The 25,708-nt window shown below is 47.3% G+C and overlaps 10 protein-coding genes across 10 annotated transcripts; 4 read left to right on the plus strand and 6 right to left on the minus strand.

The window, feature by feature from the left end:
* Positions 1-1,338: 1,338 nt before the first annotated feature.
* On the plus strand, positions 1,339-2,341 carry DEU56DRAFT_912491 (translation initiation factor eIF3 subunit; the record flags this gene model as incomplete). Its single annotated transcript, XM_041357405.1, has 5 exons — positions 1,339-1,351; positions 1,411-1,511; positions 1,560-1,827; positions 1,910-2,225; positions 2,275-2,341. The coding sequence occupies 5 exons, from the start codon at positions 1,339-1,341 to the stop codon at positions 2,339-2,341; spliced, it is 765 nt and encodes a 254-aa protein (XP_041208713.1).
* On the minus strand, positions 2,322-4,466 carry DEU56DRAFT_340855 (transductin family protein/WD-40 repeat family protein). The gene is made up of 7 exons (XM_041345754.1): positions 4,366-4,466; positions 4,105-4,317; positions 3,934-4,052; positions 3,807-3,886; positions 3,011-3,760; positions 2,711-2,962; positions 2,322-2,648 (listed from the first exon to the last, which is right to left on the minus strand). Exons 1-7 carry the CDS (start codon positions 4,392-4,394, stop codon positions 2,415-2,417), a joined length of 1,677 nt encoding a protein of 558 aa, XP_041208714.1. The 5' UTR covers positions 4,395-4,466; the 3' UTR covers positions 2,322-2,414.
* A 40-nt stretch (positions 4,467-4,506) lies between these two features.
* On the plus strand, positions 4,507-5,164 carry DEU56DRAFT_340945 (uncharacterized protein). Its single transcript, XM_041345755.1, has 2 exons — positions 4,507-4,640; positions 4,694-5,164. Coding segments are annotated over exons 1-2 (357 nt in total). The 5' UTR covers positions 4,507-4,638; the 3' UTR covers positions 5,049-5,164.
* A 1,916-nt stretch (positions 5,165-7,080) lies between these two features.
* DEU56DRAFT_912493 (uncharacterized protein) lies at positions 7,081-8,390 on the plus strand (the record flags this gene model as incomplete). Its single annotated transcript, XM_041357406.1, has 5 exons — positions 7,081-7,381; positions 7,539-7,609; positions 7,670-7,779; positions 7,806-8,183; positions 8,288-8,390. The coding sequence occupies 5 exons, from the start codon at positions 7,081-7,083 to the stop codon at positions 8,388-8,390; spliced, it is 963 nt and encodes a 320-aa protein (XP_041208716.1).
* Positions 8,391-8,814: 424 nt separating this feature from the next.
* On the minus strand, positions 8,815-9,866 carry DEU56DRAFT_802752 (uncharacterized protein). The gene is made up of 2 exons (XM_041353196.1): positions 9,498-9,866; positions 8,815-9,426 (listed from the first exon to the last, which is right to left on the minus strand). The coding sequence occupies exon 2, from the start codon at positions 9,421-9,423 to the stop codon at positions 8,899-8,901; it is 525 nt and encodes a 174-aa protein (XP_041208717.1). The 5' UTR covers positions 9,424-9,426; positions 9,498-9,866; the 3' UTR covers positions 8,815-8,898.
* Positions 9,867-9,966: 100 nt separating this feature from the next.
* DEU56DRAFT_901311 (uncharacterized protein) lies at positions 9,967-11,111 on the minus strand. Its single transcript, XM_041356541.1, has 6 exons — positions 10,909-11,111; positions 10,720-10,858; positions 10,684-10,698; positions 10,568-10,635; positions 10,391-10,479; positions 9,967-10,286 (listed from the first exon to the last, which is right to left on the minus strand). Exons 1-6 carry the CDS (start codon positions 10,927-10,929, stop codon positions 10,226-10,228), a joined length of 393 nt encoding a protein of 130 aa, XP_041208718.1. The 5' UTR covers positions 10,930-11,111; the 3' UTR covers positions 9,967-10,225.
* A 2,727-nt stretch (positions 11,112-13,838) lies between these two features.
* On the minus strand, positions 13,839-16,825 carry DEU56DRAFT_972587 (Metallo-dependent phosphatase-like protein; the record flags this gene model as incomplete). The annotated part of the gene is made up of 19 exons (XM_041359496.1): positions 16,739-16,825; positions 16,562-16,699; positions 16,449-16,503; positions 16,349-16,397; positions 16,248-16,297; positions 16,141-16,190; positions 16,035-16,070; positions 15,762-15,865; positions 15,530-15,603; positions 15,428-15,474; positions 15,350-15,375; positions 15,225-15,287; positions 15,092-15,172; positions 15,031-15,039; positions 14,891-14,976; positions 14,704-14,840; positions 14,602-14,650; positions 14,157-14,534; positions 13,839-14,108 (listed from the first exon to the last, which is right to left on the minus strand). The coding sequence occupies exons 1-19, from the start codon at positions 16,804-16,806 to the stop codon at positions 13,839-13,841; spliced, it is 1,770 nt and encodes a 589-aa protein (XP_041208719.1). The 5' UTR covers positions 16,807-16,825.
* Positions 16,826-16,846: 21 nt separating this feature from the next.
* Positions 16,847-18,183, minus strand: DEU56DRAFT_802770 (uncharacterized protein). Its single transcript, XM_041353197.1, has 2 exons — positions 17,645-18,183; positions 16,847-17,591 (listed from the first exon to the last, which is right to left on the minus strand). Exons 1-2 carry the CDS (start codon positions 17,941-17,943, stop codon positions 17,174-17,176), a joined length of 717 nt encoding a protein of 238 aa, XP_041208720.1. The 5' UTR covers positions 17,944-18,183; the 3' UTR covers positions 16,847-17,173.
* A 19-nt stretch (positions 18,184-18,202) lies between these two features.
* Positions 18,203-20,236, minus strand: DEU56DRAFT_901314 (uncharacterized protein; the record flags this gene model as incomplete). The annotated part of the gene is made up of 4 exons (XM_041356542.1): positions 18,203-19,058; positions 19,110-19,814; positions 19,882-20,112; positions 20,162-20,236. 4 exons carry the CDS (start codon positions 20,234-20,236, stop codon positions 18,261-18,263), a joined length of 1,809 nt encoding a protein of 602 aa, XP_041208721.1. The 3' UTR covers positions 18,203-18,260.
* Positions 20,237-23,983: 3,747 nt separating this feature from the next.
* On the plus strand, positions 23,984-25,246 carry DEU56DRAFT_901315 (uncharacterized protein). The gene is made up of 6 exons (XM_041356543.1): positions 23,984-24,205; positions 24,240-24,304; positions 24,365-24,643; positions 24,669-24,712; positions 24,757-24,904; positions 24,998-25,246. The coding sequence occupies exons 1-6, from the start codon at positions 24,157-24,159 to the stop codon at positions 25,091-25,093; spliced, it is 681 nt and encodes a 226-aa protein (XP_041208722.1). The 5' UTR covers positions 23,984-24,156; the 3' UTR covers positions 25,094-25,246.
* The last annotated feature ends 462 nt before the right edge of the window (positions 25,247-25,708 follow it).

Genomic DNA, 25,708 nt, shown 5'->3' on the forward strand with positions numbered 1-25,708 from the left:
ATGGAAACGGGGCACAATCGAGTATATACCAATTTCCCCAACAAATACCAGTTATTTAAATATTTGGGGATCATCAGAGAACTCGCGAGGGATGCTTTACGTTGATTGCAGGGTTGTTCCGACATGATACATGGCTTATCATATATCGGCATATATGACGATATCTGCGGTCCTCTTGTGCGGTCATAGTGGCAGGCTCCTTCCCACCACTGCTTTGAGTGTGACGGGCGGACTGCGAGGGAGTGTGGGCTTATTATTATAATGATGATAATTTCCAGTCACGTACAAAATTCAATCCCAGCATAATCTTATCCCCTCACACTCCGAATCATTTCCTGTGCCATGTCTCCGACACTAAAATCCTCCGGTTGTTTGATGGTTGCGCTCGAAGCCCCAAAGTGTGATCCACTCTCTTCGGATGCAAGTATGCGGACCTCGGCAGTACATATTTCTTGCACGAGATGACTTGCTGAGGGTACGTGCTCTTTTGAAGGACTCGGATGCTTGAGGAATGCCAGCAAGTATGTTATTTGAGTGTGAGAGCAGATCTCTGACAATTGTATGGTCATTAAACTGCTGGTAGGTGAGCAATGTAAATACAAATTGAGAAGCTTTGATACCAGTAGATTCGAAGGCAATTAATGGAAATTGTTTCTAAAGCATGCGAGTCTGGTATTGTTGACAGAACGAGACGACGGACGACAGCTTTCGATTAATACACAAGGAGATGTGCGTCTTCTGTATTATCCGGTGATGGCTGCTGGTTCTTCCCCCTTTGCTGTATACAGTATCCTTCTCATCTTTGGCTCCCGCTTCTTCGGTGGTGATCCGGATGCTCATTACAAACAATAAGCAACCTCAGCAGGAATCCCACCTACCGCACCTCATCTGAGGGCCAAATGTGGTACTTAACCTTTGCAACAGCTCCCTCCCTCCACCTCCAACAGCGCTGTCACGTCTCGCATCCGGAAGCGGGTGAGCTAACGGTGTCGGTAAGGACAACGTCGATAAGCATAGCGCTTCCCGAGTAAACCCGTGTGTTTTGACGAGCGCAAACAACACAAATGTGTTTTGGAAGCGCGAGCTTTAGGCCTAGTTTAGCACTGTAAAATTGGACCAACCAATGTCAGCGTTTAATGTTAAACGTTTGACTTTGAACAAAGCACTGACTTACAGGAAAGAGTCTTCGACCAAAATTGTGCTGGCTAATCACTCTCAACCACGTGACCTAATATTTTGATCAACTTGCTGTATCAGTGTCTCTTGATTCTTGAGCTTAGACCACGACGCACTTGTACCATAGCGCTACCCATCCCATTGCAAGGGACAACCGATACCATGTCAGACTGGGGTAAAAACAAGAATCTGTTCAATTCTGTCTACTACAACGCTCACCACGATCAAGCACAGAATCAGACGACGCTCCAGCAGCAGCTGCGCCATCGATCGCGACCAAGAAACCCGTAAAGAGTAAATGGGAAGGTGAAGACGAAGAGGAATCGTCTCCAGCCGTACGTTGTTACCCTCTCTACCCTTATTCATCTAACCGATCTTACTAGAGCGAGTGGGACGCATCTTCAGACGAATCCTCAGACGACGATAAACCAGCAGCAGCACCCGTAGCGCCCCCCAAAAAGAAAAGCACGGTCAAACAAAAGATAGCAGAGAAAGAAGCCGCAAAAGCCGCGCGGGGGGACGATGATGATCTGGAGTATGATGAAGACTCTGTCCTTGATCCACGCGAGAAAGCGAGGTTGGATAGGGAGCGGGAGATTAAAGCTGATTTGGATAATGCTGCTGCGCTTTTTGGTGCTGCTGGACTTGGAGGTGGGTTTGTGCTTAGATTTGGTCTTGGTCTTGATGTTGGGTTGGGCGTTTGAGCTGATCCCACCGTTGTTTAATTTTGCAGGTACATCGTCATCCGAGCTAGACGCGCTGATCTCCGCCAACCCCCGCACGAAAGAGGATTTCCAGGATTTCTCAACAAGAATCATCGAGTTCATCGTTAAGCGACATCAGACCAAGCCTCTGTACGCGTCGTTCGTGGAGCATCATGTCCGGGAGCTCTGTCAGCCTTTGAAGGACGTAGAGATCAGGAAGGCTGCAAGTGGACTTACGACTCTCGCGAATGAAAAGCAGAAGGAACAGAGAGACAAGGCGAGCGGGAAGAAGAAAGTCAAAGCTGCTTCGAAGCCTGTTTTGGGCTCTGCGAAAGTCTCGAATAAGTGAGTTTGGTCGTGATCAGTCGTTGAACGATCGCTGATTGTGATTTAGATTTGATACTGGGCTATACGAGGAAGCGCTGGATGATTTCGGTACTAACCAAGATGATTTCATGTAGAATAGTACCTGTGCATCTACTATAATGCGTTTGAGTAGATTTGTGTTTTTAATACGAGCTGGTATAACAAAGCTCAGTCGTCCTCGTCCCCTTCGTCCTCGCTCGCTTCGTCATCATTGACGAGGCCGACTAATCCCGCGCCTTCTTTTTCCTTCAGAACGCGTCCGGCTTCGCTGAGCTTCGAGGCGAATGCTCTCCGTGCGCCGGAGTTGGCGCCAACGTCCCATATTTGTAGTTTTGCCTTAGAGCCAGCAGCAGCGATCGTAAGAGGGTCGTCTGGCGAGAATACCGCTGAAAAGACTTTGCCCTAAAATTACGATTCAGCACATGCAATTTTGATTGCATTTGCATAATAATAATAAAACTGACCACTTCCATATCCCTCGATGCAACCATGCTCACAGAAGGCTTGCCTCCAGCGGTCTGGTCTACATTCCACACTTTGACGAGTTTGTCTGTTCCTCCAGTGCATATACAACCCCGCAGCAATGGGCTGACGTCAAGAGCCGATACAGCCCCATCATGAGCAGAGAGCGTGAACCGTGCAGGTGAAGGAGATTTGAGATCCGAAGGAAGCGCCCGTGTGTCAAAGTTGAGTACGAGGCCATTTTCTAACGAGACCTAACAGCCCATCAAAACATCTGACAACGGATCAAGATCAACACTCACATAAAACGCATGCGTTTCCCAAGGATCCCATCGCAAAGCCTCGACATCAGCACCAAGCACAGCTCCAACACCTGTATCCGGCGCCCTAGAATCAAATACCCGTACCGTCCTATCATAACTTCCAGATAAAAGCACCGTTGGTTCTTTCTCATTCCACTGCACAGCCTGCACCTTATCCTTATGCACCCCAAAGCTCCTTATTGCACCCTCTCCATCTACGATCGGACGAGATAAATCCCATAGCTTCACCGTACGATCCGCAGACGCGCTCGCTAGCATGTGTCGATGGGTGCGGTTCCATGAGAGTCCGAGGACTGCGTCGACGTGGTATGCGTCCGATGAAGGACGGTGTTTAGTTTTTTTACGCTTCTTTTTACCCGTGCCTGCTGGGACGGGTACGTGTGCAGCTGTTTTGTCCGGTCTGCCGAGGATCATGTCGGGGTACATGCTTTCCATGACGTCTAAGGACCATATCTCAATTTCAGGATCGAGCGTACCGACTGCGATATAGTTGCCGAATTTTGGTGGGGTGTCGGTTTGCATGTCTGAGGATGTGGGCGGGAAATCCAGCCATTCGAGGCAGAGGGGGAAGTTGGGGAGCATGAGGTCGTGGTGGACGTAGAGATTGTCTTGGGATTCATCGTAGACGTAGATTTCGAGTTGGGAGACGTCGTCTTCGGTTTTGGCGGTGACTAGGAGGTTGTCTGTTGGGAGGATCTCGAGTTCTGAACGCTCGTCGTCTTCGGCATCCTGCGTGGGGTTAGATGCAAGTAAAAGAGAGAGAAAGCAATCGTACATCTTTGAGTGTGATGTATGGATCCTCCTGATTATCTCTATAGAATGTAAGTCCTTTTATGTTGCTGAATGGACCCATCCCTGCAAGACATCAGCGCTCAAGGAGCAGGCAGAGCATACAGACATACCATCTTCTTTTACATCGTCCTCGTCATACTCATCCAATTTATACTGTGCGAGATCATCGCCCTTTTCAGGCTCATCAACCTGCACATCGCCATCCACCTCCATCGATGCATCCTCCTCGCTTTCCAACGCCATCAGCAAACATCACAAAGAATAACAGCAAAATAACGCACTCGACCCATGCATCCTCATCACCATCCTCATCTGCATCATCCGCCTCAGCGCCCTCCGCGCCCTTCCCCATACTCTTTGCAGCATTATGCGCGCGCTCAAGCTCTACCCGGGCATCCTCGAGCTCGATACGTGCGAGTGCACTGACGCGTTCAAGTTCCTTCTCGTCGAGGACGTATTTGGAGGGCTGGTGGGCTGAGACGCCGCGTTTTACCCTGGGATGGAGGTTAGATGTGTGCAATGGTTGGGCGTAATTTAGTTACCATGATACACAGGAGATGAGGTTGCTCATCGTTTGTGATGATGAGTAGCGAATCTAATTTTTTGTGATCATGATCACGTGACCTGTAAACTTGTCTTCAGCGCTAATTATAAGTACTTGACGTTCCTCTCGCCCAGAAATTTCACGGTCTCCCTCTAGCCCACGATTTGTTCTCGAACTCTCATGATTTCTCCACTCGACCATCAAGGAGCAAACACAAAGTTTTATTTCATTCTTCGACTTCGACTCATTATTTCGGCAAATATGTTTGTGAATGTATGTCGTTTCCATTCTTTTCGACATGTCGTCAATTGACTGTTAAACTCTAGGTTAAATGTATCTACCCAACTGACTTCCGCAGGAATTGTGAATATTCGTCACGATGTCGATGACAGTTGTACCGCTACTGCATGCCACTCCTTCTCACCAAAATCGAGGGCAAAGGCAATGAATGGCATCAAAACTGCCGTCTCTAACATGGCAGATGTTAGTCCGAGTCGTGCCCAATGTCGCCTTCCCACCTATCCTACCAAATTCTTCGGTCGAGAGCTCGGTGCACAGACCTCCTTCGCCAGCGAGACTGAACGCTACATCGCGCCTTTTGCCTCCGGGAGCTGTTTGAGAAAGAATCACAGGGTGGCATCGTATACCAAACATAGCCAATCGCAAATGGCTTGTCGGTGAGCTCATGCCACAGGTATGCGACATTGTTGCGATTGTACCATGGCAGTATTGTTCCTCAGCTGACAGGGTTGCGCTTCGAGTTAATAACAAGTACGTCAAGACTCAGGGATATTGTAAGCCGTGGCTGACATGGTCGGAATCCGTCAGCTGTGTCAGGGAAGCCTTGAACCTACCAACTTACTTCAATCCTTTCCGCTTCCACCATTGTCAAGATATTTTAGACTAAATGAGTGTATGTGTGCAGGCACTTGCCATTCTGCAGCGGGATATTGTCAACGGCTTTTGTTATGCAAATGAATGCTCGCTCTCTATCGATACTACTATCATGTGGTTCGTTTCACTCATGACTCGTGAGTGGTTGTTTTTTATGAACTGGTAGTGGCGAATGGTACCAGGAACAACTTAACGACATCAGGTTGTCCACGTGTTCTTCAATTCTTTGCAGTGTTCCAACGTTTACTGTCACGGCTATCTGTCGGGGACTCCTGGTTTGAATTCCCCTTGTTATTTACGACCAAAAACCCTCAATGAGGGCAGGAACAGATGTAATTCCTTCTGTTATGCTGATTTTGGCCGTAAATTGGATAGTTGTATATCTAGTACGAACTCCCTCGTCATACATCGACCAAGTTCCTCGCTCCCTCATATACATCCTCTCACAGCATATGGACTCTAGTCTCAAACGAGCCTAGTTTGTGATTCATCAATTCGTGGCGTATTTCCAGCTATTTGTAGGTTCGTGGACAGCAATTGGATGTTGACGCTGATATCTGGATCTAACTTTGACTGCGGTTTCACAGCTGCCGCCTCTGTTGGAATGACGTATGATTGGGGTGAGTGCGATAGGATTCAAAAACTGCTGACACCCTACACGTGTATAACACTTACGTTCGGACAAGGATGCTATAACCGGAGCAGCCATTTCGCTAAGAATGGTTGTTTATGGGTCGAATTGGTCCGGGTGAGCAGAGATTCACGTCAGAGGGTCGGAGGAACAAATATCAAAATGCACTTAATCTTAATTCCAGAGGCAATACTGGTCCCTCATGACACTTTTGTACCTCAGTGTATGTAGCTTTCTCGTTGTCAAGTTGTGCTGACATGATTTAAATTATCTCAGGTGTGCTATCTTGGAATATCATTTGCTGGGCAGGTATTAGCCAATAGGTCCGTATGATGTTCTATAGTGTGGGGATCGAACGTCTGCACTGGCGGATGACCGTCACGGTGAAACTTAAATGTACAGGAAGTTCAATAACTGAATAAATGAGCGAAGAATGCCCCCAAGCCAGCCTGTTCAAAATTGCTGACTAAGTTGGTTTGTTTGACAACACCCTCTGATCCAAACAACGCCTCAAGGCTCAGACTCGTTCCTTTTTGGGCGTTTGTTATCATTCTTACAAGTACATGCTACGTGGCAGAGGATATCAGGCTTGTTCCAGTCTTCCCCTTTCAAACTGGGAGGGGACAAACCTCGCCAGCTGGCAGGAGAGTCTTGTACCTAATTCAAAGCATGCAGAGACGATTTTACATGCACCTAATGGATGTCTTCCGACAAGCACGACGTTTGCCGATATTCCTGCTCTCCTTCTCGATCTTCCGCGTTCCACACGATTGCCTTCGTCCTCGGTGTCCTCAAGGTTGTTTGCCTAGTCTTCTTGACAGTCCAGGATCCTGCTTTATTAGCCGTCAACACCTCCAGGACTCGGGAAGCGGAGAAAGCAGCCCGCCCTTCAAGGCTGCTTCTTCGTCAGCAACATGTGTACCTGGCTTCCTTCTGTCTCCATCCCCGGCCATCCTGGAATTGTCTTTGGATAGTCCTCATCTGGTCCCCAAGCTTCGACTGCGCTGGCGCATCAGATATCTGGTATTAGCCCGCGATTAGTCACCACGTCCATGCGCTATTCTCCGATGCATAGAACGAGAACACCGTTCTCCTGAAGCAGCTCCTGCGTGCGCAGGACGATCTTGACATAGCGAATGCCGATATCGATGAACTCTGGGCCACCTTATAGACTGTCTTTCACGCGACATGGAGATTGAACAGGTCCGTCGCGACGAGGCTGATTCAATGTTCCGGGATACCACAGCCAAGATATGTTCCAAAAGGTCTACCCTCTCCTCCCTTCAATCTGCCAATACTGCGCTCCGATTTGAGATAGCAAACCTTAGGGCCGAGCGCGACGAACTCGTAGCCGAGAGGAAGGAACCATCCGACTTGCAACAGGAACATAACGAAGAAGTCGAAGCGTTGCAAGGAACGCTTGTCCGGACGAAGAAGGGGCTTGAAGGAACTAGGAGAGAGCTTAGGACATTGGAGAGCGCGGCTGCATGTGAGGCTTTTTCTTCATGTTTCTCGCTGTCTTCTAACTATCGCGAACAGGAATTCCTGAACTGAAGATCATATCTCGGGATAGGAAGGTCGTATTACCTCAAGTGGTACGTTGCTCCCTTGTCTTGCCACAGCTGTCCTTGTTGATAACCTCCTAGCTACCGATTCCTTGACCGAAGATCAGAGCATCACGATGAGCGAATGCCTCACGCTCGCTTACGCAGAGGTCGTCGGCCTCAGAAACCATAAAGCTTTGCGTCGTCGTGCTGACGAAAACGCAGAGTTGTAGGAAGACATCAAGCAGCTTCTTGCGCAGCGTTCGGATCTCTGGGATCAAGTCGACTCGTCCAAGAGCGCCTGCCACAAGCTGGACGAGGAAAACAAGAAGTACTTTCACCAGTATGTGGAGCTCAGAGCTAACCAAGGCGGAGAAGCGAACAAGTCAGTTGCTTTGTCTCTTTGCTGTGGTTGGCGTTAACACTACTCCTCGTCAAGGAATCGCGATTTCAGTCATCGAAGAGGAGGAAGGGCCCGAAGTTGCAACTCGAGCCATATCCGAAGTTTCGCCGGCTGCTCAGGCCCTGCCGTCGTTCGGCATTTGAAAATGACACTGACGACGAGTCCATCGCTTCTTCAACCTCCTACACCTCATACATCAGTCCCGTCCTCACTACCTTCTCCTCCCTCATCACCCCTTCTCCCTCTTTTACAATGCCCTCTTGGGTTCCGTGTTTTGACTCAGATTGCACGAATCTCGCATTCGAAGTTGTTTCGGATTCAGCCCTCACGTACGCGATTTCCGCGTATGCAGTAGCCACCAGCATACTATTGATGTCAGTCATCGACCATTCGTTACTCGTCGTGGTCTTGGTATTCCCATCGCCCGTCCTTATTGACCCTCCGCTAGCTCTGTTGTCGTCCCTCTTGACGAAGCATCCCAAAAGCGGAAGTTCACTCTGGATCTGGACGATGCGACGCCCAAGACTCGTCGTAAGCACGAACATCGTTGATGCATCAAGTTTGCAGTGCGCAGATTTTTTTTTCGTTTCTTTTCTTTCCGTAGTATTTTTCTATATCTTCCCTCTCTTTACTTTCTTCCCTCTTTTCCTCTCTTCACTTTCTTTTTGCGTCTTGATTTCAGTGTTTACGATTCGGTCGCCAATTTTTATATCTGTTTTAAGCTGTTCCTTTGGTTTGCGGTGGTCCTGGTTCCAGTTGTATCGTTCGGTTGGGATACTTTCCCTCGGGGATCCTGATGAGGTGAAGTACTTTCTTGGGTCTCATTGCTGCTTATATCTGTCTTTCTCGTTTGCCCTTTAAAGTGGCACAGGAAACCCTATAGGCAGTTTTGTTTCTCTTGGACTTGCGGATCTTTCGGACTGGACACTAGTGATAGTATTTAGGCAGTCTGCTTCTTCACTTCTGTAATATTAATACATTGGAATTGTAGATGTATTCTTTCAACAAATGAGTCGGGTGAGTCTGCATCAGAGAGGCGAAAATGGATTCAACCTCGCACTAGTAGAACGTGCCTTCCCGTGTCGGTAGTGGGAACCGCGCGGTATTTTCTTGGCTCTGTTCTGCGACGTATGTATCAAACCTGGAGATGGCACCATCGGAAACCAATTTTATCCTCTCTAGGTCACCGAGGACCGTATGGCACCAGAACCGACACCCAGAGCCAGTGTCGTCGTATATGAAGCGGTTGCGGCCTTTAGATTCCAGTAAATCCAAAAGAGATTCAACTGTAATCTCAGTAGCAGCACGTTCAGTAACATCTGCAACACCTGCTTGGGATGACTCGTCGGGGGCTTCGGTGACAGCCAGGACACCAGTTCTACTGTCCTGGCCGGGCATCATGTCCAGCGTGACAATCCGAGAATTGTCATCTGGAAGTACGCACTTCGCGAAGATTCTCCAATGGAGGACCGAATTCGGGTCTGCCTCATTGACAGGATATCCTGAGATGGTGTAACGCTGCACGACTGCCTGACGCGTAGCATGTGAGAGTCTGTACCACTTCGTGTTGTCTGTGCTAGACATTGGCTGAGGAATATACGGTAAGTAAAGTTGGAATATATATTTTGTAACGAGGGAGGCTAAATGACCGCACCTACCGGTTAATGTTGGTTTACAGTAACCTGCTTCAGGGGCCAAGTTGTGCACTGGCTAGTACTGCTAGTAGAATTTGAAGCAGAGTCAAGGATTCAGAGACTTGTTGAAAATTTAATACCTAATTCATTCACGTCCGTACCTAAGGATGTCGTTGGAGGAGATCTGGTGGAAACAAACCTCCGAGACAAAGTGATTTAAGTAAAGACTGAAGTTACAGTTGTGTTGAGCTGTGACTTTGAGCTAAGTCAATGGAACCGGGGCACGCGCTCCTTGAACCTGATCTGATCTGATGATAAAGCTGCTCACGGGGGAGGTCAAGAACTTGTGTGGGCCACGATTTGAAGACCAAAGTACTCTTTCTGACTCCTAAGTTTCGACCTTTGGCGGGGGAAATTTTACCTGTTGTGTTGACGGCATCGCCCGCAACAGGAAATTTCCGGTAACTCGTCAAACCCTAATACTACTAGAGCACACTCATGTTCCACCCGCACAAGTCAAAGAATTTATCAGATGCGTCGCACATTTCTTGACCGTGCCATTTATTGTGCCATTGGAATATTCTAGGCTACATGACATCCATACTCCCATTGACTGCCAGCAAGGCTTGTTGACAACGCACAAGACCATGGTCCTGTGCATCACCATGTTCTGTTCTGACTTTTATTCTCTCAGTCCTCCGCTACGCGTCGTCTTTATCCTCATTCATTTGTACATCGCCGCCGCGGTGCACTCATTCCATCCTCCTCCATATCACGTTTACGTCCGCTCCTTCCTCGCCTTCCCTCAATCTCCTGCCCAATCAAATCAATCAGCCGAACCCAGCGACGCCAAACACGAAGTATCTCCCCTCGTCATGGTCCTCATGCTGTCAAAGTTGCTGTAGCACGGGACAAACAGGTACGTCTTTCTTGGGTCTGTTCCAATGTTGCCCTGCGGCAGGAATGCCCACACAGTGGATTCGATCCTTCTTTTGTTTCCTGTCGTCTAATTCGTACGTGATGATTCTTCATAGACACGTACCACACGGACATACACACTTATTGAGTTTGTTCAAGCTCAAGCGTGCACTTACTTTTCGATCAGTGCATTTCAGACCTCCGCTTGACTGACACCCCAAGCCCACAATGCGACCCCAGAGATCTCAAGCAAGACACCGCTATGCGATGACGAGAACTCAAGTCTGCTTACCTGGTCCGTCTGAAACTGATTATGTAGAAGGAGTACTAGCGGCAATCCCATGCTCGGCTGCCCCCTTCTGGGCTATTTCAGCAGCACCCTTCTCATCTCTTGCGTTCTCATCCTCACATGTCCTGGTACCGACACCCTCAGCTGCATGCACCTTCATCATGTCCAAATATCGCCGCTGTTGTGCCACGTGGCGAGTGCTCAATATTACCAGGATTAATTACGGACTCTGGAAGTTGCCAAAAACATGGTTCATCGTACAAACACGAAGTTTCGAAGCACTTAGTGAGACTTGATAGTAGACGATACTAAGTAATAAATGATCTCAATTTTTACTCCTTTCGGTACTCAATATTCAATTCGAGCACCAAGTTGGTTGCAAGAATCTCCAAATGATTTCAGCTGGCCGTCAGTGTAACCGTGGATAGAGCAGCTAGTGATTGCAATGATGCAACGAGATATATATCCGATTGTATAGACCTAGTCCTCTTTCAAATCCACGGACACCTAATAACTGAAATAAATAATAAGTACTGCAACGAAACTTGGAACAACACAACAAAGTCCCCGCTCTCTAGAGAGTACTCAAAGACAGAGCATCTCCCATGTTACACGCTGTTGCTAGTCGACACATGTACGCGCTCCTCGAAAACAATTGAAGTCATGGCGGTTGCTGCGTCGGAGTGAGCTACGAGCTTGGCGTGACATTCTCGAATGCTAAGGATCAGGCGTGGTCCCAGCACAAACATCTGCACGACCTGGAAAATTTGAAGTAAACCATAATAAATCTGAGTTTCTAGGGAATATATGTCCTGTATAAATGATGAACCGTTGCATGCAGAGGCGATCGACAGAATGGCATACCTGTAATAACGTTGGAGACAAAAAACCGCTGATTGCGAAGCAAGAAACAGCAACGATGCTTAGAGGTGCAGAACTTCAGCGGAAGAAGGGAGCCACATTGGCATTGTGAGCTCACCTCGCAAAGTAAACCACATGAGATTTTATCAACGCCGTGAACAAGTCCCCAATATTCCCTCTTGCTGATTGTCGTCGCAATTCACGGAAGTGATTTACAGCAATCCATAATGCGAGACACAGTGCGAAGACCTGCCATACAGTGCCAAGTATCCAAGCTATGGCCAGAAGATTGGCGCCTCTCCCAAGGTCAATAGTGCACTGATAGGTGCCGGGGAGAATGAGCGCCTCTGGTATTCGTCAATGAGCCTAATGCATGCAAGTTTTTGTCCATAATTAAGCTTACCCGCTACACTACCCCTCGTTGCTAATGTGCCGAGCACTCCATTGGTGATGACGACAGCCAGGGAGATGGCAGAGAGAAATATCAATATCGTTCTCGAATGTTGATACATAGCGTGTAACCGAGCGAGTAGGATGACTTGCGTGGTGTTTCTATTGTTAATGTCACTGACCCATTGTAGATGTGTAGCTCACCTGCCAGTATTCCATTCACTATAAAACCCATCCAATTTCGTGCAAGCAACATAATATGGCCTGATAAATCCAGTCAGTGATCAGTCTTAGAGGATCACGCGCTCCAAAAACACTCAAACTCACATCTGCGACAGTTATTATATTGCACCGGGCTGGGGAAGAATCTTACTCACACCTACATCGGGAGTGCAGTTGATTGGACAGGGATGGTAGGCATTGGTGCAGAATACTCACTGAATCTGTTAATAATATTGTCGGAACATTGACTGTATGCCGCCGGTCAGAATAAAGAACCACAGTAGATATACGATGAGACATACCCAGAATGTTAATGCTGAACACGAGAGATGGCTGATCAGCACAACATCGACTCCTTAGCCTTCCAAACATACACAGCATATGATATTCCAAGATAGCGTGCCTAGGATATTGTCAAGTCAGCCTGACTTGCCAACCACACTTATAACGCAAGCTACGTACACTCAGATACAGAATGGTCATAAGTGACCAGCGTTGCCTCTGCCGCAATTTCATTGCATTTCATGTTGTTCCCATGACGCGTGACTCTGCTCACCCAGACGAGTTCAATCTATAGAAACCATTCTAAGTGAGATGGCTGCTCCGGCAATGACATCAACCCACCTCTTGCGCGAAAGTCAGGGCTGCAGAAACCATGAGAACATCAGCCATTCTTGAAAACTATGTTGCTCGCCCCAATCATACATGAACCCGGCACAGGCGGCAACTGCAAAACATTAGATTGAGAATCACCGTCATTATCGGAATGGCTCTCCACGAACCATAAAAATATCTGGAAATACGATACGCATTGATGAACGGCCACCAAATGGGATCATTGGAGACTAGAGTCATCTTCTCAGTGGATGGGTGTGAGGAAGCGGCGAACTTGGTGGACGTAGAACGATGGCGTGGTACATGTTAAATATACCATCCAGCAGTGCTTTCATCACGGAATGTTGAAACACCGGACTTTTGATGCAAAATATTTACCAGCGAGAATATGAAAATCCGACGAAATTCATCATCAGAATCGATAATGTTGGCGAAGACATGTAAAATAGATTGCTGAAAATGAGGTGAAGAGATTTGAAGACTCGGCGCGAGATGACCGTCCTCGTTACTGTCGCTCTTGTTGATCTTTCATGCAGCTCGAAAGTCGCATTGGATCGCAAGAATACCACATGGCGGAAGAACTCCAGGACAGAAATACCAAGAATATCGATGAGCAATGGAAATATGGTAGACATTGTGAATACGGGCTTGAGGTGGATAGAGCTCATTTTGCCTTGCTAGAGGGTCGAGAGCCACTATATTATGCCGTCACTGACTCGGACTTCAATGAGCGATTTTCCCGCGCCAGAAGGTGCCTACTACCCACGTCAAGTACTGTTGTTCACATGGTTCACCGTGCTACTATTTGCTCTTGGGGTGTCTCACAGGTGGTAGGCATACAACTTCAGTTCGGCTTTAAATTCTGCGCTGACTTACAACTATCCTGATATCTGCCCGTGAGCCTGGTCTTGTGGCTTCCAAGCCTGCTATACAAATTCAAGCAGTGAGAGTGAGGTGAAGGCGCCAACACAAAGTAATGGGTGGCTGCAAGGTGGCTCTGCGTTGCTGGGATCCATGTTAAGAAGAAGAAGGTTAACTATTACAGTGCAGTATGACTACATGCCATACAATCAGTTCCACATGGCCCGAGCATACAGGCCCAGTACTTCGTTAGTCAGTGTGGGACTGTACAATGAAATATCATTCATGGTATAGTTCTTTTCCTTCTGCAGGCTGTTGAGGATGCCGATGATCTCCTTTCCAAGGTAGTCAAGGAAGACAAGATCAATAGGCGTGTCGGCTGTTACATTAGGGGGGTTCGAGCCAATGTAGTATGGAGCCGTGTAGTATGGTAACGCCGTGTGCACTGTGTCGTCTGCATCATCAGCGTCGGGGCATGACTAGTCAAGCATTATGAGCATTGAACAAGTACGACATGGAACACTTACATCTCTCGTGACATATCCGAATGTCCAATTGCTTGATGTTGCTTCTCGTCCACCCACTCCAGGACGATGATCCATCTCCTCCAACCAGGCCCTGTACCGAGTATCATCGATTTCACGATTCCAGATTTCCTCTTCGATATCATCTCGCTTCCGTTTGGCCGCTATCGGGTTATTCATAGTGGGAAGCACCTGATTTGCAATGCGAGATGTGACATTGGCAATGTATAAGAATGAATCCTTATACTGCATAGTTGTTAGCTGATCGTTTTTGGTGAACGATCCCCTCAAGACGTCGAAGCGTAGAGCCCACGAATTGATTATGATCAAGTTTGGAATGGAATCGCGGGTGTTGTTAATAGCGAGTGCATATGGGACGGCCTGATAAGTGCATCCGCGTCAATACCTGTCAATTCACGTCACGTCAAAATTAGCACTTAGCACTTACATTTTCGATGAAAAGAGATAGAAGAGATCCATTGGAAGGATATGGGTTCCTAGTGCGTGATTGAGCTGGTGGCTTAAGCGATATCGCTGCATTGACACCCACTGGTTCATGGTATAATCTTGATGGGCTATTCCATATAAATAAGACAGATCGAAATCGGTCGCAAGCTCTTGCAGGCCATTAGTGATCGACCTCCCGTCGTCGGTGTCGAATGTTTGATTTGAGGTTTGCGTGTGGTACTAAGTGGGTATGAGGCCACCGCAGCGAAACTGAGAGTTTGACACATTACCTCGTAGGTCACACGATTCTGGTCAAGATATCTCCTTGTAAAAGTAACATTGTCATGGTTTCCCCTGGCAGCGTCGAGGTCCGCGCCTGATTTTCTTGGGTTAGGTGTCTGAGGTAAATATTATTGTTACCACGACGTACTCATCCAGCCTAGAAGATCATATCAGACAATATCCCTTGCTCATCTTTAAGGTTTACACACCAATTGTCTCCATGTAGCGTCCGCTTTCGAGCGCCATAGAACGACCATCATATTGTTGACAGTCACGAATGTGGGTGTGTCCTAAGTCTGCGGTGAGGACGTTATTCGGAACAATCGAAACAATGACCTCCACCTCCAAATACTAGAATGGGCGTCAGAGGGTGTACAGCCCGCACAGCGTTGAAGACAGTAGGCCCTAGATGACCAATTTGTTAGATCGTCGTTTGAAAAACCTCGCGATTGTTTTAATTAGCTTACAGCTATCATAAGAGACTGGCATGTGTCTGCGGTCACGTCAATGTAATTCTTCCTTCAACAACAATGGAATCAGCTTACCCTATCAGTACAAACACGTCAGGCTCTTCCACAATGGCCTCAGCAAACTGTGAACAATAATCAGAATGCCAGGTTATCACTCTCACACGTAGAATAACGTACCCACTGCTCCTTGACCATATCATCGACGGTTTGTACAGTCGTGTTTACATCGTTCTGAGTGAAATTGAATATCACTCCAAGAGAAGTGATACGACGGCCCCCGCCGGATCGAGTGAGTTAAATTTCACCCCGAAATTCACAAGTCCGCTTACTTCCTTGTGGTGAATTTGGTGTAACGGTCTGTAGGAGAAATATTGGTAACGACCAGGATTATTTTGAATCCAACACTCACCGCCCACTGGAACACTTTTAGGCTTGCCGTCTGAGTCGAAAATAGTGATGTTGACATTAGAGGTCAAGTACCGCCCATCAAGATGGAGGACAAAGTTTGTGTACCTGCAGAGCATTCATAGTAAGCCATTCACGAATTTCCACAGGGTATTCGCCCGTCGGATATGTATTGAACAACAACGCGAAAGATGTTGAAACAAGTGCATCAAAAAGGCGACCAGATATAGAATAGTGTCAGTCAAGTCAAGACTCGTTCAGAATATCAATCACGCACATGTCATACGTATCCGCATAAACATACAATTCGTGACTATGGAGTGAGATTGTTGGATCAACCGTCAGAAGGCAGATTAGGAGAGGATCAAAAGCTGAGCACCCACTTTCCAATGGTCATGAGATCGTAGGGGAGGCGCTCAAGGAACTTGTTTGACTATGAAATGCACATGTAACATATCAGTTTCGCACATGCATCACCCATAGAACGGACCTCATGTGCATCGACACCGCCAGGAGGATAGCCGTCCGAAAGGCCGGTTCCTGGAAGACATGAGTTGGATCGTGTCTCAGACAGCAAATGGTTACACATACCGTCATGTAGATCACCTGAGTCTATCAAAAGAAGGTCGACATCCTTATCCTGCGATAGAAATTGTATGCAATGAAGCAAAGTTCAGACTCATGGACGAACAATGGCAATTTGCTTCATGTGTGTCACAAAGCTAGAAAAGTCTCCGAGATCCCCACTACAACACGCGCAAGGTAACAAGATTGAGTCGAACGAGTTCCACTGTGAACACCGACCTGTAGTATGGTTCAGCCCAGGACTTCTTCTGGTGCCCGAGTAGCCAGCCATGTGTATCGGTGGTATGGATCACGTTCAGGTCTCCCCATACAAGGGGACGGTATGGAGGCACGAGTGAAACCTGTGGGTACTCGCGCCTTTGCAAATGTTCATGAGCATGGCCATCACGAGCGTACAAGCGATCGCCCGCACAAGCAGCACTACGGAGTGCAAGACCTAAGAGAGTAGCGGCAGCCAAAACCATACTGGAGGCTCCCTGGACTTGACGCTGAGTCAATTGCAAAGCTCGGGCTTTCACTGCCTTTATACTACAACATTCTCGGAACTGACCTCGGATATGAATTGTGTTCAGACATCCTTCTTGAAGTCGGGTAAAGCCGCAGGTGTTAGCGATTCGTCAACCTTCGAACAGGCTATCAGCTGTAGGTGCATCATGGATCTAAAACGGATATCATGTCCGGGTATGTCATACGCCATACTATAGAGTTCATTGTGACTCGGCGGCCGTGGATGATTTGCAAATAAAATCCTCAGCCACTGGTAGGAAAGGAGATTTTGGGAAGTCGACCGGGACTTGAAAAGGTAGCGGGCCGGTTTGTTGTGATTGGAGGTCACTTTGAGTTTGAACCTTGAATAGAGGCAATTCCTGGGAACCGAGAAAGTTCGGGAGACTTATATCTTCTGTTGGGTCCCAAAGGTTGCCGGATTGAATGTGTTGATGATTCCTTTGGCCCCTCCATGTCCATCTCCATGAAAGTTCTGGTGATTCTGCGCGCAGGCCGAACAAGTTCAGATTTAATGTCTCCACCCAAAACATCCGTGACATAGCATAGATGGCGCCCATCTCGATCCTTTCCAGGTCGTTTGAAAAGAAAACAGAGAAGATGAAGGCAATGACTCGACGTGAGGCCAGGTGCCGGAGACGCAAGAGTTGATCGTTCGAGGGCAAGTGACTCCACCATCATGCCTAGTTCAAACAGGCCAGATGAATATTCTTTCAAAGCTTTAATCGCGACATATTTCTTGTCTCTACGAGAATCGTCAAAAAAAAAACACGTGTACGACTGCTAGTTGGCACGTACGTCTCGTCGAACGCCATCCAGATGCTTGAATTCATGCCCCACCCGATCTTGCGGATGATTGTGAAGCCCTTCTCTAAATTACCGATTCGCCAAATTTGACACGAAGACAGCCATGCCCTTGGTCTGCAGAGGCTCCTCCACAATCTGAGTTCGACTTCTACGCCATCTGCGTTAACATGGACGTGTTTGCGTGAGGAATGAGGTGCTGTTTGGGGGGTCGAAGATGCGGCTTTTGGATGTGCTATAGTGACACACCGGAAGCTGGGGCGGTGGTAACTAGTATTTTGAGAAAATAACATGGTAAAGCTCGAACATGGCGTGTACTAAGTAGACGCGGTAGCATGACGGGTTTGTTAAAGACTGTTGTTAAGGAATCGAACAAGTGTGAATCCTTACATGATTCCTCTATCATTACCGCGTCAGACAAAACATCAACTTGAAAATAACGCGTCCTTATGCGTTGCTCGCAACACCACGAGAGTAAGATCTAGATACATACGGAACAGTGATAACACCAGTTTCACAGGACCATTTTAATGATGTGCTTGCGTTGGAATTAGGAGACGTATGATATCTATCTTTATAAGTAAAGGACCACCTGACATGATACTCTGCTTTAGACGTCGATGATTTCAAGCCTGCTAGACTGCGATACAAGATACTCAGTAGAACCTGCCACTCCACGTTGAAAATTTGCGTTGAGCAGATAGATCCTATCCTTATCAAGCCATATGCCCTCCAACTCGTGAATACTGATCTTCCTATCCGACACGACCTCGACGTAGGGCAAGGATGTTGTAATTTTCCGGTTCTCCTGGGTCGTGCTAGACGTGAGCACAACCACTTCTATCATGGATGGCTCGTTCACCACACGCCCGAGACCCTTCCTATTCATCACAGCTAGTGGGCTAAAGTCCATCATACGTACTTCGTATTCCAGGGGACGCGTGTCTGGTGTGCCGACTGCGTGCAAAACTCGATTTCCGCTGACATGAGTTTCGCAATGATATGGGTCTCGAAAAATACGAGTATTTGAAGGGCCCCAACGTCTCCATGGCACTGGCATTGTCACTGCTATTCCATCAAGGTCGAAGAAAACCCTTGTGGAAATGACGAAGATTAGCGTGGTAGAACAGGTCACGGTGAGGCATAGTAGTCGACGTGTAGGGTCCGAGTTGTACATTGTTTGTAGTGCTTGCATCTGCAGTTGCTCAACATCATCCATCGGAACGAAGCACAGTGCCGACAATGGGAGAGGCGACAGGAAACACGCCAGCAATTGTGGCGTCTGGGACATATCCTCGATTGAATAGAGTTGCAGATCGCCAACAACAACGAGCAGCCTATTGTTTCCCAGAAAACAAAAGTCGATCGAGTTTTCATGTGGGTACTGTATCATGTCGCTGAGGACGCTCTAGATTTAAAATGAACAGTGAAGTCTTTCACTTTTCAGATCAAGACTCACACTTGATGTCGTCGCGTTTTGCCAGTCCCAAATCTGCAGCTGCCACGCGTAGTGGTCAGTTACTCCATCATCAACTGCAACCACCAACATGCGCTGCAAAGCGATGTGCCTTCCACAACCTTTGAGCTTCGCATACATTGTTTCAATGTGGTTGTCGTCGTATCCGGCCGGCACCGATAACAGTAGTTTCCGTCCAGCAGCTTGGGGGTGAACACTATCATCGTCCAGGGCTCTAAGATCAATATGAACCGTCTCATCCGATTGGAGAGGATTATCCGAGTCAGTGACAGAATACACGATGGCCATCAGGTTTTGTGCTGGGTCCATCAACACATCCAGGATGTTTGAGTGGGGCACCGAACACAACGTTCCTGGAGACCAGCCGCGCTTGATTGCTCGTTGTGAGAGCTTTGGAAGTATTGGAGTGATCATGGCCAGGTCTCCACCTTCGTCCCACAGGTAGAGATGACCATCAGTGACGACCCTTTTCTTAGCGTACAAGTTTTCTGGTAAGTCGATTGATTCGAAAGAGTGCATGTCAAACTTGAACCATGCATGGGCCCTATCCCTCAAGGTCTGTAGGCGGTTGGAAGTAGGGGCGTGGTTGTCGGTGCTAGAGACAGGAAGCAACCTTTGGCCACTGAGTTCGATGATGCACTGAAGCTCAGAAGAGGACATGTACGTCTGGCGAAGGGCCTTACATACCTGAAAGAGGATCGTCAGTACAAAAGTATGTCTAGGACTTTAACACAACCATGATTTTGTGACTCACGGATGTACAACGAAGAATATCTCGGCAAGGCAAGAAGCTCAGAATGTATAACTGGAGTTCTTGAGCAAGAGACAAAAATCCAGATTTGGGCTGCATTTCGTGGTGCTTCATGACAGGGTGAGTTGGGCAACTTGTGTGGACTATCACGATTGGATATGAGTGAGAAGTCGTTGAAAAGTTTTGCGCGCCTGCTACCGGACACGCCCTATAGCTATAGCTAGTAGTTCTTAACTGCACGATTGTTTTAGCAGCTTTAGGCCAGTAACGTAATGAAACCTACATTTCCCGGCACCTTCCGACCGACGAGGCTCTTCCTCGTCCCAGTCTGCGCGCAGACCAGCCAGACCTCGCACATTCTGATCACGTTGACTGTTCACACTGCGATCATACCACCAAAATTGAGGAACGATTGTCAAGTCTCCTTTCAAGGTATTACAAAAACTACTACCGAGTGAAGAAACAATGTACGGGGTGGTTTGTCCAGCCCGACTTCTCTGTCAAATCAAATCTTCGTAACATAAAAAACTTAAATAAATAAGTACAGTGACGAAATTTTGAACCAAAAGAAATCCTCCCGGCTCCCCGCATAGTACCTGAGCAGGAGTACCCGACCAGCAATCACCTCGAGCATTTCCCGTCCTACACGCTGCTGCTAGTTTGTACATGCACGCGCTCCTGGAAAGCAATTGAAGTCATGCCGGTTGCTGCGTCGGAGTCGGCCACGAGCTTGGCGTGATACTCTCGAACGCTAAGAATCAGGCGTGGCCCCAGCACAAACATCTGCACGATCGCGAAAATTTGAAGTAAACCATTATAAATTTGGGATCCCATGGAATATGGGTCCTGTAGAAATGATGAACCGTTGCATGCAGAGATCATCGAAAGAATAGCATACCCCTGATTCCATTGGAGACAAGTCTCCGCCGATCGTGAAGCAAGAAACGACAATAAAGCTAAGAGGTGCAGAACTTCAGCGGAAGAAGGGAGTCACGTTGGAATTGTTAGCTCACCTCGCAAAGTAAACCATGTGAGATTTTATCAACACTGTGAAGCAGTCCCCAATAATCCCTCCTGCCGAGTGTCGTCGTAATTCACGGAAGTGTTTTACAGCAATCCAGATTGCGAGACATAGTGCGAGGACCTCCCATATAGTGCCGAGTATCCAAGTCATGGGATACAGTAGTTGGAGATTTCCTGCAAAGCCAGCAGAGCATTCGTAGGTGCCAGAGAGAATGGACTCCTCTGGTATTCATCAATGAGACTGGTGCATGCAAGTCTTTCATTTATAATCAAGCTTACCTGCTGAAGTGTCTATTGTTGTTATGACGCTCAACACTCCGGTGACGATGGTGGCAGTCAGGAAGACTACAACGGAAAGTATCAGCACCTTTCTGGATCGTTGATACATGGCGTGTAACCGAGTAATCATGATGACTTGAGTGATGTTTCTGTCAAAATAACATCACTGACTCATTGCAGCTATGCAACTCACCGCCCAGTATTGCATTCAAAACGATAATCACCCACTCTTTTGTGATGTTTAAAACCAGGCCTGACAAGTCCAGGTGGTGATCAGCCTCGGAGGATCACACAATCAAAAGAAACTCACAGCTGTCGCAGTCATTATATTGCACCAGTTGGTAAAGAATCAGACTCACCCCTGCATTGGAGTGCAGTTGATTAACATGGGAATGGCGAGCATTGGTTCAGAATACTTACTGAATCTGTCAGCGATATTGTCGGAACGTTCCCTGTATGCCGCCGGTGAGAAGAAATCATGATGAATATGAGGAGACATACCCAGAATCTCGATGCTTGTTGTGGGAGATTATTGATTAGCGCAGTGCCAATTGTTTAGAATTCCAAACATACACAGCATATAATATTCCAAGATAGCGCACCTAGAATTTTTTCAAGTCAGCCTGACTTTCCGATCACACTTACAACACAAGCTACGTACACTCAGATACAGAGCGGTCATGAGTGACCAGCGTTGCCTCTTAAGAAAATTCGTTGCATTTTCATATTGTTCTTATGACGTGTGACTCTGCTCACCCAGATGAGTTCGATCTATATAGTGAACCATTCTGAGTGAGATAGATGCTTCGACAATGGCATCAACCTACCTCTTGTCCGACAGTCAGAGCTGCAGAAACCACAGTAAGAATGTACATGAGCCATTCTTGAAAGCAATCATGCTCACCCCAATCGTACATGACCCCAGCACAGCCGGCAGCTGTGAAACGTTAGATTGAGAATCGCCGTCATTGTCCGATTAGCTATCCACGAACCTGCAAAATAGCTGTAAATACGGTACGCATTAATGGCCGGCCACCAAATGGGATCAATCGAGACTATGGTCATCTTGTTAGAGGATGGGGGCGAGGGAGCAGCGAAGTTGGTGGGTACTAGATATACCACCACCCAGCGCTTTTATCACTGAAGTGAGCGTCTTGGGGGCGGCATCCGTTCCTGCTTTGAATGACCAAAGGAATCATTTTTGCATAAGGCCAAGGGGATACTCGATTTAGGGTCCCTTGGTTGAATCGACGTTGTTGGCTGTGAAGCTGCAAACCAGTCACACGCACAGAATGTTTCAAAACCGCAACAGATCGAAGACCTGTTTTCATCTCGGCGACTTATATGTATACAAATAGCAATTACAGGGCACTGGGAGAAACGAATACGCACCTGCGATCGCGGAATGTTCTTCAAATTGTACAGGTTCATTTCATAAAAGTTTGCTGGCGATGTTCTTGATGAGTGTCGGAGCGCCGGCAGCATTTTATTCAAGTCCTTTGACAAGATAGTCGCGTTGTGTTGGCACGCCGTCAGAAAAGTCAGAAATGAGCAAGCAAATGCCTAAAACAGATAACTCACCTGCAGCTGATGATGGCATCAGTGTTTCGGGTGCCGTCTGGAAGGGATATTACTTGCATAGCTTGCAATGTGCACGCTTGAATCGGACGAGGTCGTTCTGTTACAAAATACAATTACATTTTAGGTTCGATCTGTGCAAAAATATATCTGCCCTTGTTCAACTGGTGTACGTAGGTGGATATGAACGCACCCCGGAACTCCTATAGCTACCGATGATCGATCCATCTCCAACTTTTCCACACATAACCTGCAAACAGACCTGTCTCATCCAAAGTCGTTTCTACATGCTTGGAGGCATTCTCAAGAAGCGAATCAAGAACGCAGAAGTTGTGTAGGGAGGTGGATTGTGATAGCGGATACTCGGCAGGTATACTGGTAGTCATTGGTGGTGAGGCGTAATTAGTGTATTAAGGCATGCTGGTATATGGCAGGATTGCAGCGTTGGTGGTCCGTGCGTTGGCTCGCTGCTATGTGAACAAATATGATCTGCCTCAAAGTCGAACACAAATGGCGCTTGGAGTTCCCTTGGGCGTCCTTGAATCGTAATGGTAGCGAGTATCGTGTCTATATTTTATTGATCAGTCAACCAGTCTCGACACTGTGCAGCACCTAAGAATGACCCGGCCTTACTTGTTTTACTGTCATCGGAATAGCCACTCTATCGTTGTTCAAGATCTTCTATTGTCTTTGATCATACCCAGAGACGGCAGTGCATGGAATCGCCGGCGGATCATGTATGGAGAAATATATTGGAAGAGTGCGGCGATTCTATGGTAGGACGGCTGTGGAATAAGGTGGTGAGAACCAATTTGGATGCTGTTGCAATGAGTGGGTAGAGACTTGTATAACTTGCGTTGAGCGTGCCTTTGCAATAACAGTGTCGATATCTCGCGAGCTGCATGACTCATGAGCCAACTACATCGATACCACAGAACCACACCGACACTCCACATCTCTTGATAGACCGTCTCCATCAATATATCTCTTCCACGTATCCACAAAGTCTTTCCGCATGGTCCGTGACTGAATGCAAGACTGCAGAAGTCATCCATGGTGAAAATCAGTAAGCGAAGTGCGGGACGATGCAGATGGGATACCTTGTTAGAAGCGTGTTTGATGATTGGGGTGGGGTGGGGGTGGGGGTCTGAAAAACAACCGGAACGGCACACCTCGCCGAGTTGTCGCCGAGCGTCGTGAAGTTCTTGTTCAATGGCTATTTTTACTAACGAGGATAAATATAGACACCTTTTTTTTGCTTCTGGTGTCTTCTTCGGTATCTGCTGAGTCTATCGAGTCCTTTCCTCCCTTTCCCCGCTTCCTCTAGCGCCCTCCCTTGGCTTCCTGTATCTACATCCCGCATCCTGCAGGCAGCAGCACCTTTGAGGCCTTTTCATCATGTGGACCTACTACTACGTGGACTTTCGCCACATCCTCAGGCTCCGTTGTTGGTTGCTGCCCTGTATACTCTCCCTCGTCAGGTGTACCAGTATTGCACGCTACGTTCGGTGTTTTTGCAATCAATGTGTATTCTACTTTTGGACTCGTGCGCCCGCTAGGCCGCTACTAACTTCTTGCATATGTTTTTTTATATTTCGAATTTCAGTGCTGTCAATTGTATCACGACCACGGCCACTGCACACCCACGCAAATCACCACAACCCCTCCGACTTGCTACAATCAACATCAAGACTATCGGACACCTCGACACCACCCGCCGCCGCCACCACCATACCCCAAACGGGCATATGACAGACTATTTCCAGGATTTCTCAAAAGAACAATCGAGTCCTTGTTGAATGGTGCCAATACTCTGCAGGCGGACGGGAGTGATGATATCATTATGTTCTACTTACCAGCGGCAATGGTAGAATTTGTCCTCCAGGTGTTGTTACAAGGTGCTGCTATAGCACTGTATATGTGCGGATGAACATTCCCCACATGCTCACATAAGGTGAGCCTCTTTCATCCTTCTCATTTGACTTTCACTTGCCCTAGAGTGTCCCATATCTCGGACCCTACGGTTGACACCACCAATACCATCAACTCCCTCGACCTCCACCACGATTTTCTCCCCAGCCGCACCTCATACACCCCAAAGGTCACTTCGACGGCACCACGCAGACCACCTGGCCTCCTTGTGTATGTTCGTCCCTCACGTCTGACTATTCTTGCTATTTCGCCACTCTCAATTGGAGAGAACTTATCTATAATTTCTTTGTCAGATATACCATTGAAGTCTTGGCCGCTGAAGATCAAGAACAACGAGAACAGCAAGACAAAGATTGGTGCTACCGCTCAGCTAGTCAAACAATTGCACGTGGACGTAGAATAGAGGTACGATGAGGAGTGGAAAGGTGATGTGATGGCCAGTATCGTTACCATGCATCATGTTGCGACGGGAGCCTGCGAACCCAATCTGCGATATATGTAGCGACACCTTACATGTAACTTACTTGCACTAATAAATATTCACATTGAGGGTTATCGAAGAAGCAAAGACATCAGGGAAAACCTCTTCCGGGAAATAGGGCGAATTTGTGTAAATGATGGTGTTTTATCGAGTTTTATTGTGTTTTATCATCATGTTTCAGATTAGTGACATTTATGAACTAACCAACAGCCCCCTGACGCCTTCGTTGGAATAAAGTGGGCAAAAGTGCAATAAAATGCAATAAAGTGTGCGGCATTAATAAATCTTTGTAATAGATGATCCTCGAGCAATATCACAATGACAAAGGTGAAACAAATATTATATTGTCATTCAGACTCAATATACAATATCTACCATATACTACATAACTGCTAATGAACGGGGAGATTGCAATGAACACAAATGAGCGGATAGTAGCAACAGATGAAAAAAAATCACTAGACATGAAGGAGCAGTTAGCAAGGCTCAACATCAACAGAGCAATACACTTACACCATAACAACAATCAATTTGCTC

This window comes from Suillus clintonianus (assembly GCF_016758775.1).
Source record: "Suillus clintonianus strain FC179 chromosome Unknown DEU56scaffold_33, whole genome shotgun sequence".
Taxonomy (NCBI): Eukaryota; Fungi; Basidiomycota; class Agaricomycetes; order Boletales; family Suillaceae; genus Suillus; species Suillus clintonianus.

Excerpts from the sequence above, each read along its gene's own strand:
- DEU56DRAFT_901311 (XM_041356541.1), bottom strand. The coding sequence starts at position 10,929 with ATGTTTTTGGCAACTTCCAGA. Across the intron at positions 10,480-10,567 it reads TGAAATGCACTGATCGAAAA|ACGACAGGAAACAAAAGAAG; the intron begins GTAAGTGCACGC and ends CGTACGAATTAG. Across the intron at positions 10,287-10,390 it reads GACCCAAGAAAGACGTACCT|GAGATTGAGGGAAGGCGAGG; the intron begins GTTTGTCCCGTG and ends TTGATTGGGCAG.
- DEU56DRAFT_340855 (XM_041345754.1), bottom strand. The coding sequence starts at position 4,394 with ATGAGCAACCTCATCTCCTGTGTATCATG. Across the intron at positions 4,053-4,104 it reads GATGAGGATGCATGGGTCGA|CGAGGAGGATGCATCGATGG; the intron begins GTGCGTTATTTT and ends GGCGTTGGAAAG. Across the intron at positions 2,963-3,010 it reads GGGAAACGCATGCGTTTTAT|GTCTCGTTAGAAAATGGCCT; the intron begins GTGAGTGTTGAT and ends ATGGGCTGTTAG.
- DEU56DRAFT_802752 (XM_041353196.1), bottom strand. The coding sequence starts at position 9,423 with ATGTCTAGCACAGACAACACGAAGTGGTACAGACTCTCACATGCTACG.
- DEU56DRAFT_802770 (XM_041353197.1), bottom strand. The coding sequence starts at position 17,943 with ATGTTATTTTCTCAAAATACTAGTTACCACCGCCCCAGCTTCCGGTGT. Across the intron at positions 17,592-17,644 it reads TGGATGGCGTTCGACGAGAC|AGACAAGAAATATGTCGCGA; the intron begins GTACGTGCCAAC and ends CGATTCTCGTAG.
- DEU56DRAFT_901315 (XM_041356543.1), top strand. The coding sequence starts at position 24,157 with ATGTGGACCTACTACTACGTGGACTTTCGCCACATCCTCAGGCTCCGT. Across the intron at positions 24,305-24,364 it reads TGTATTCTACTTTTGGACTC|TGCTGTCAATTGTATCACGA; the intron begins GTGCGCCCGCTA and ends TTCGAATTTCAG. Across the intron at positions 24,713-24,756 it reads TCCCCACATGCTCACATAAG|AGTGTCCCATATCTCGGACC; the intron begins GTGAGCCTCTTT and ends CACTTGCCCTAG.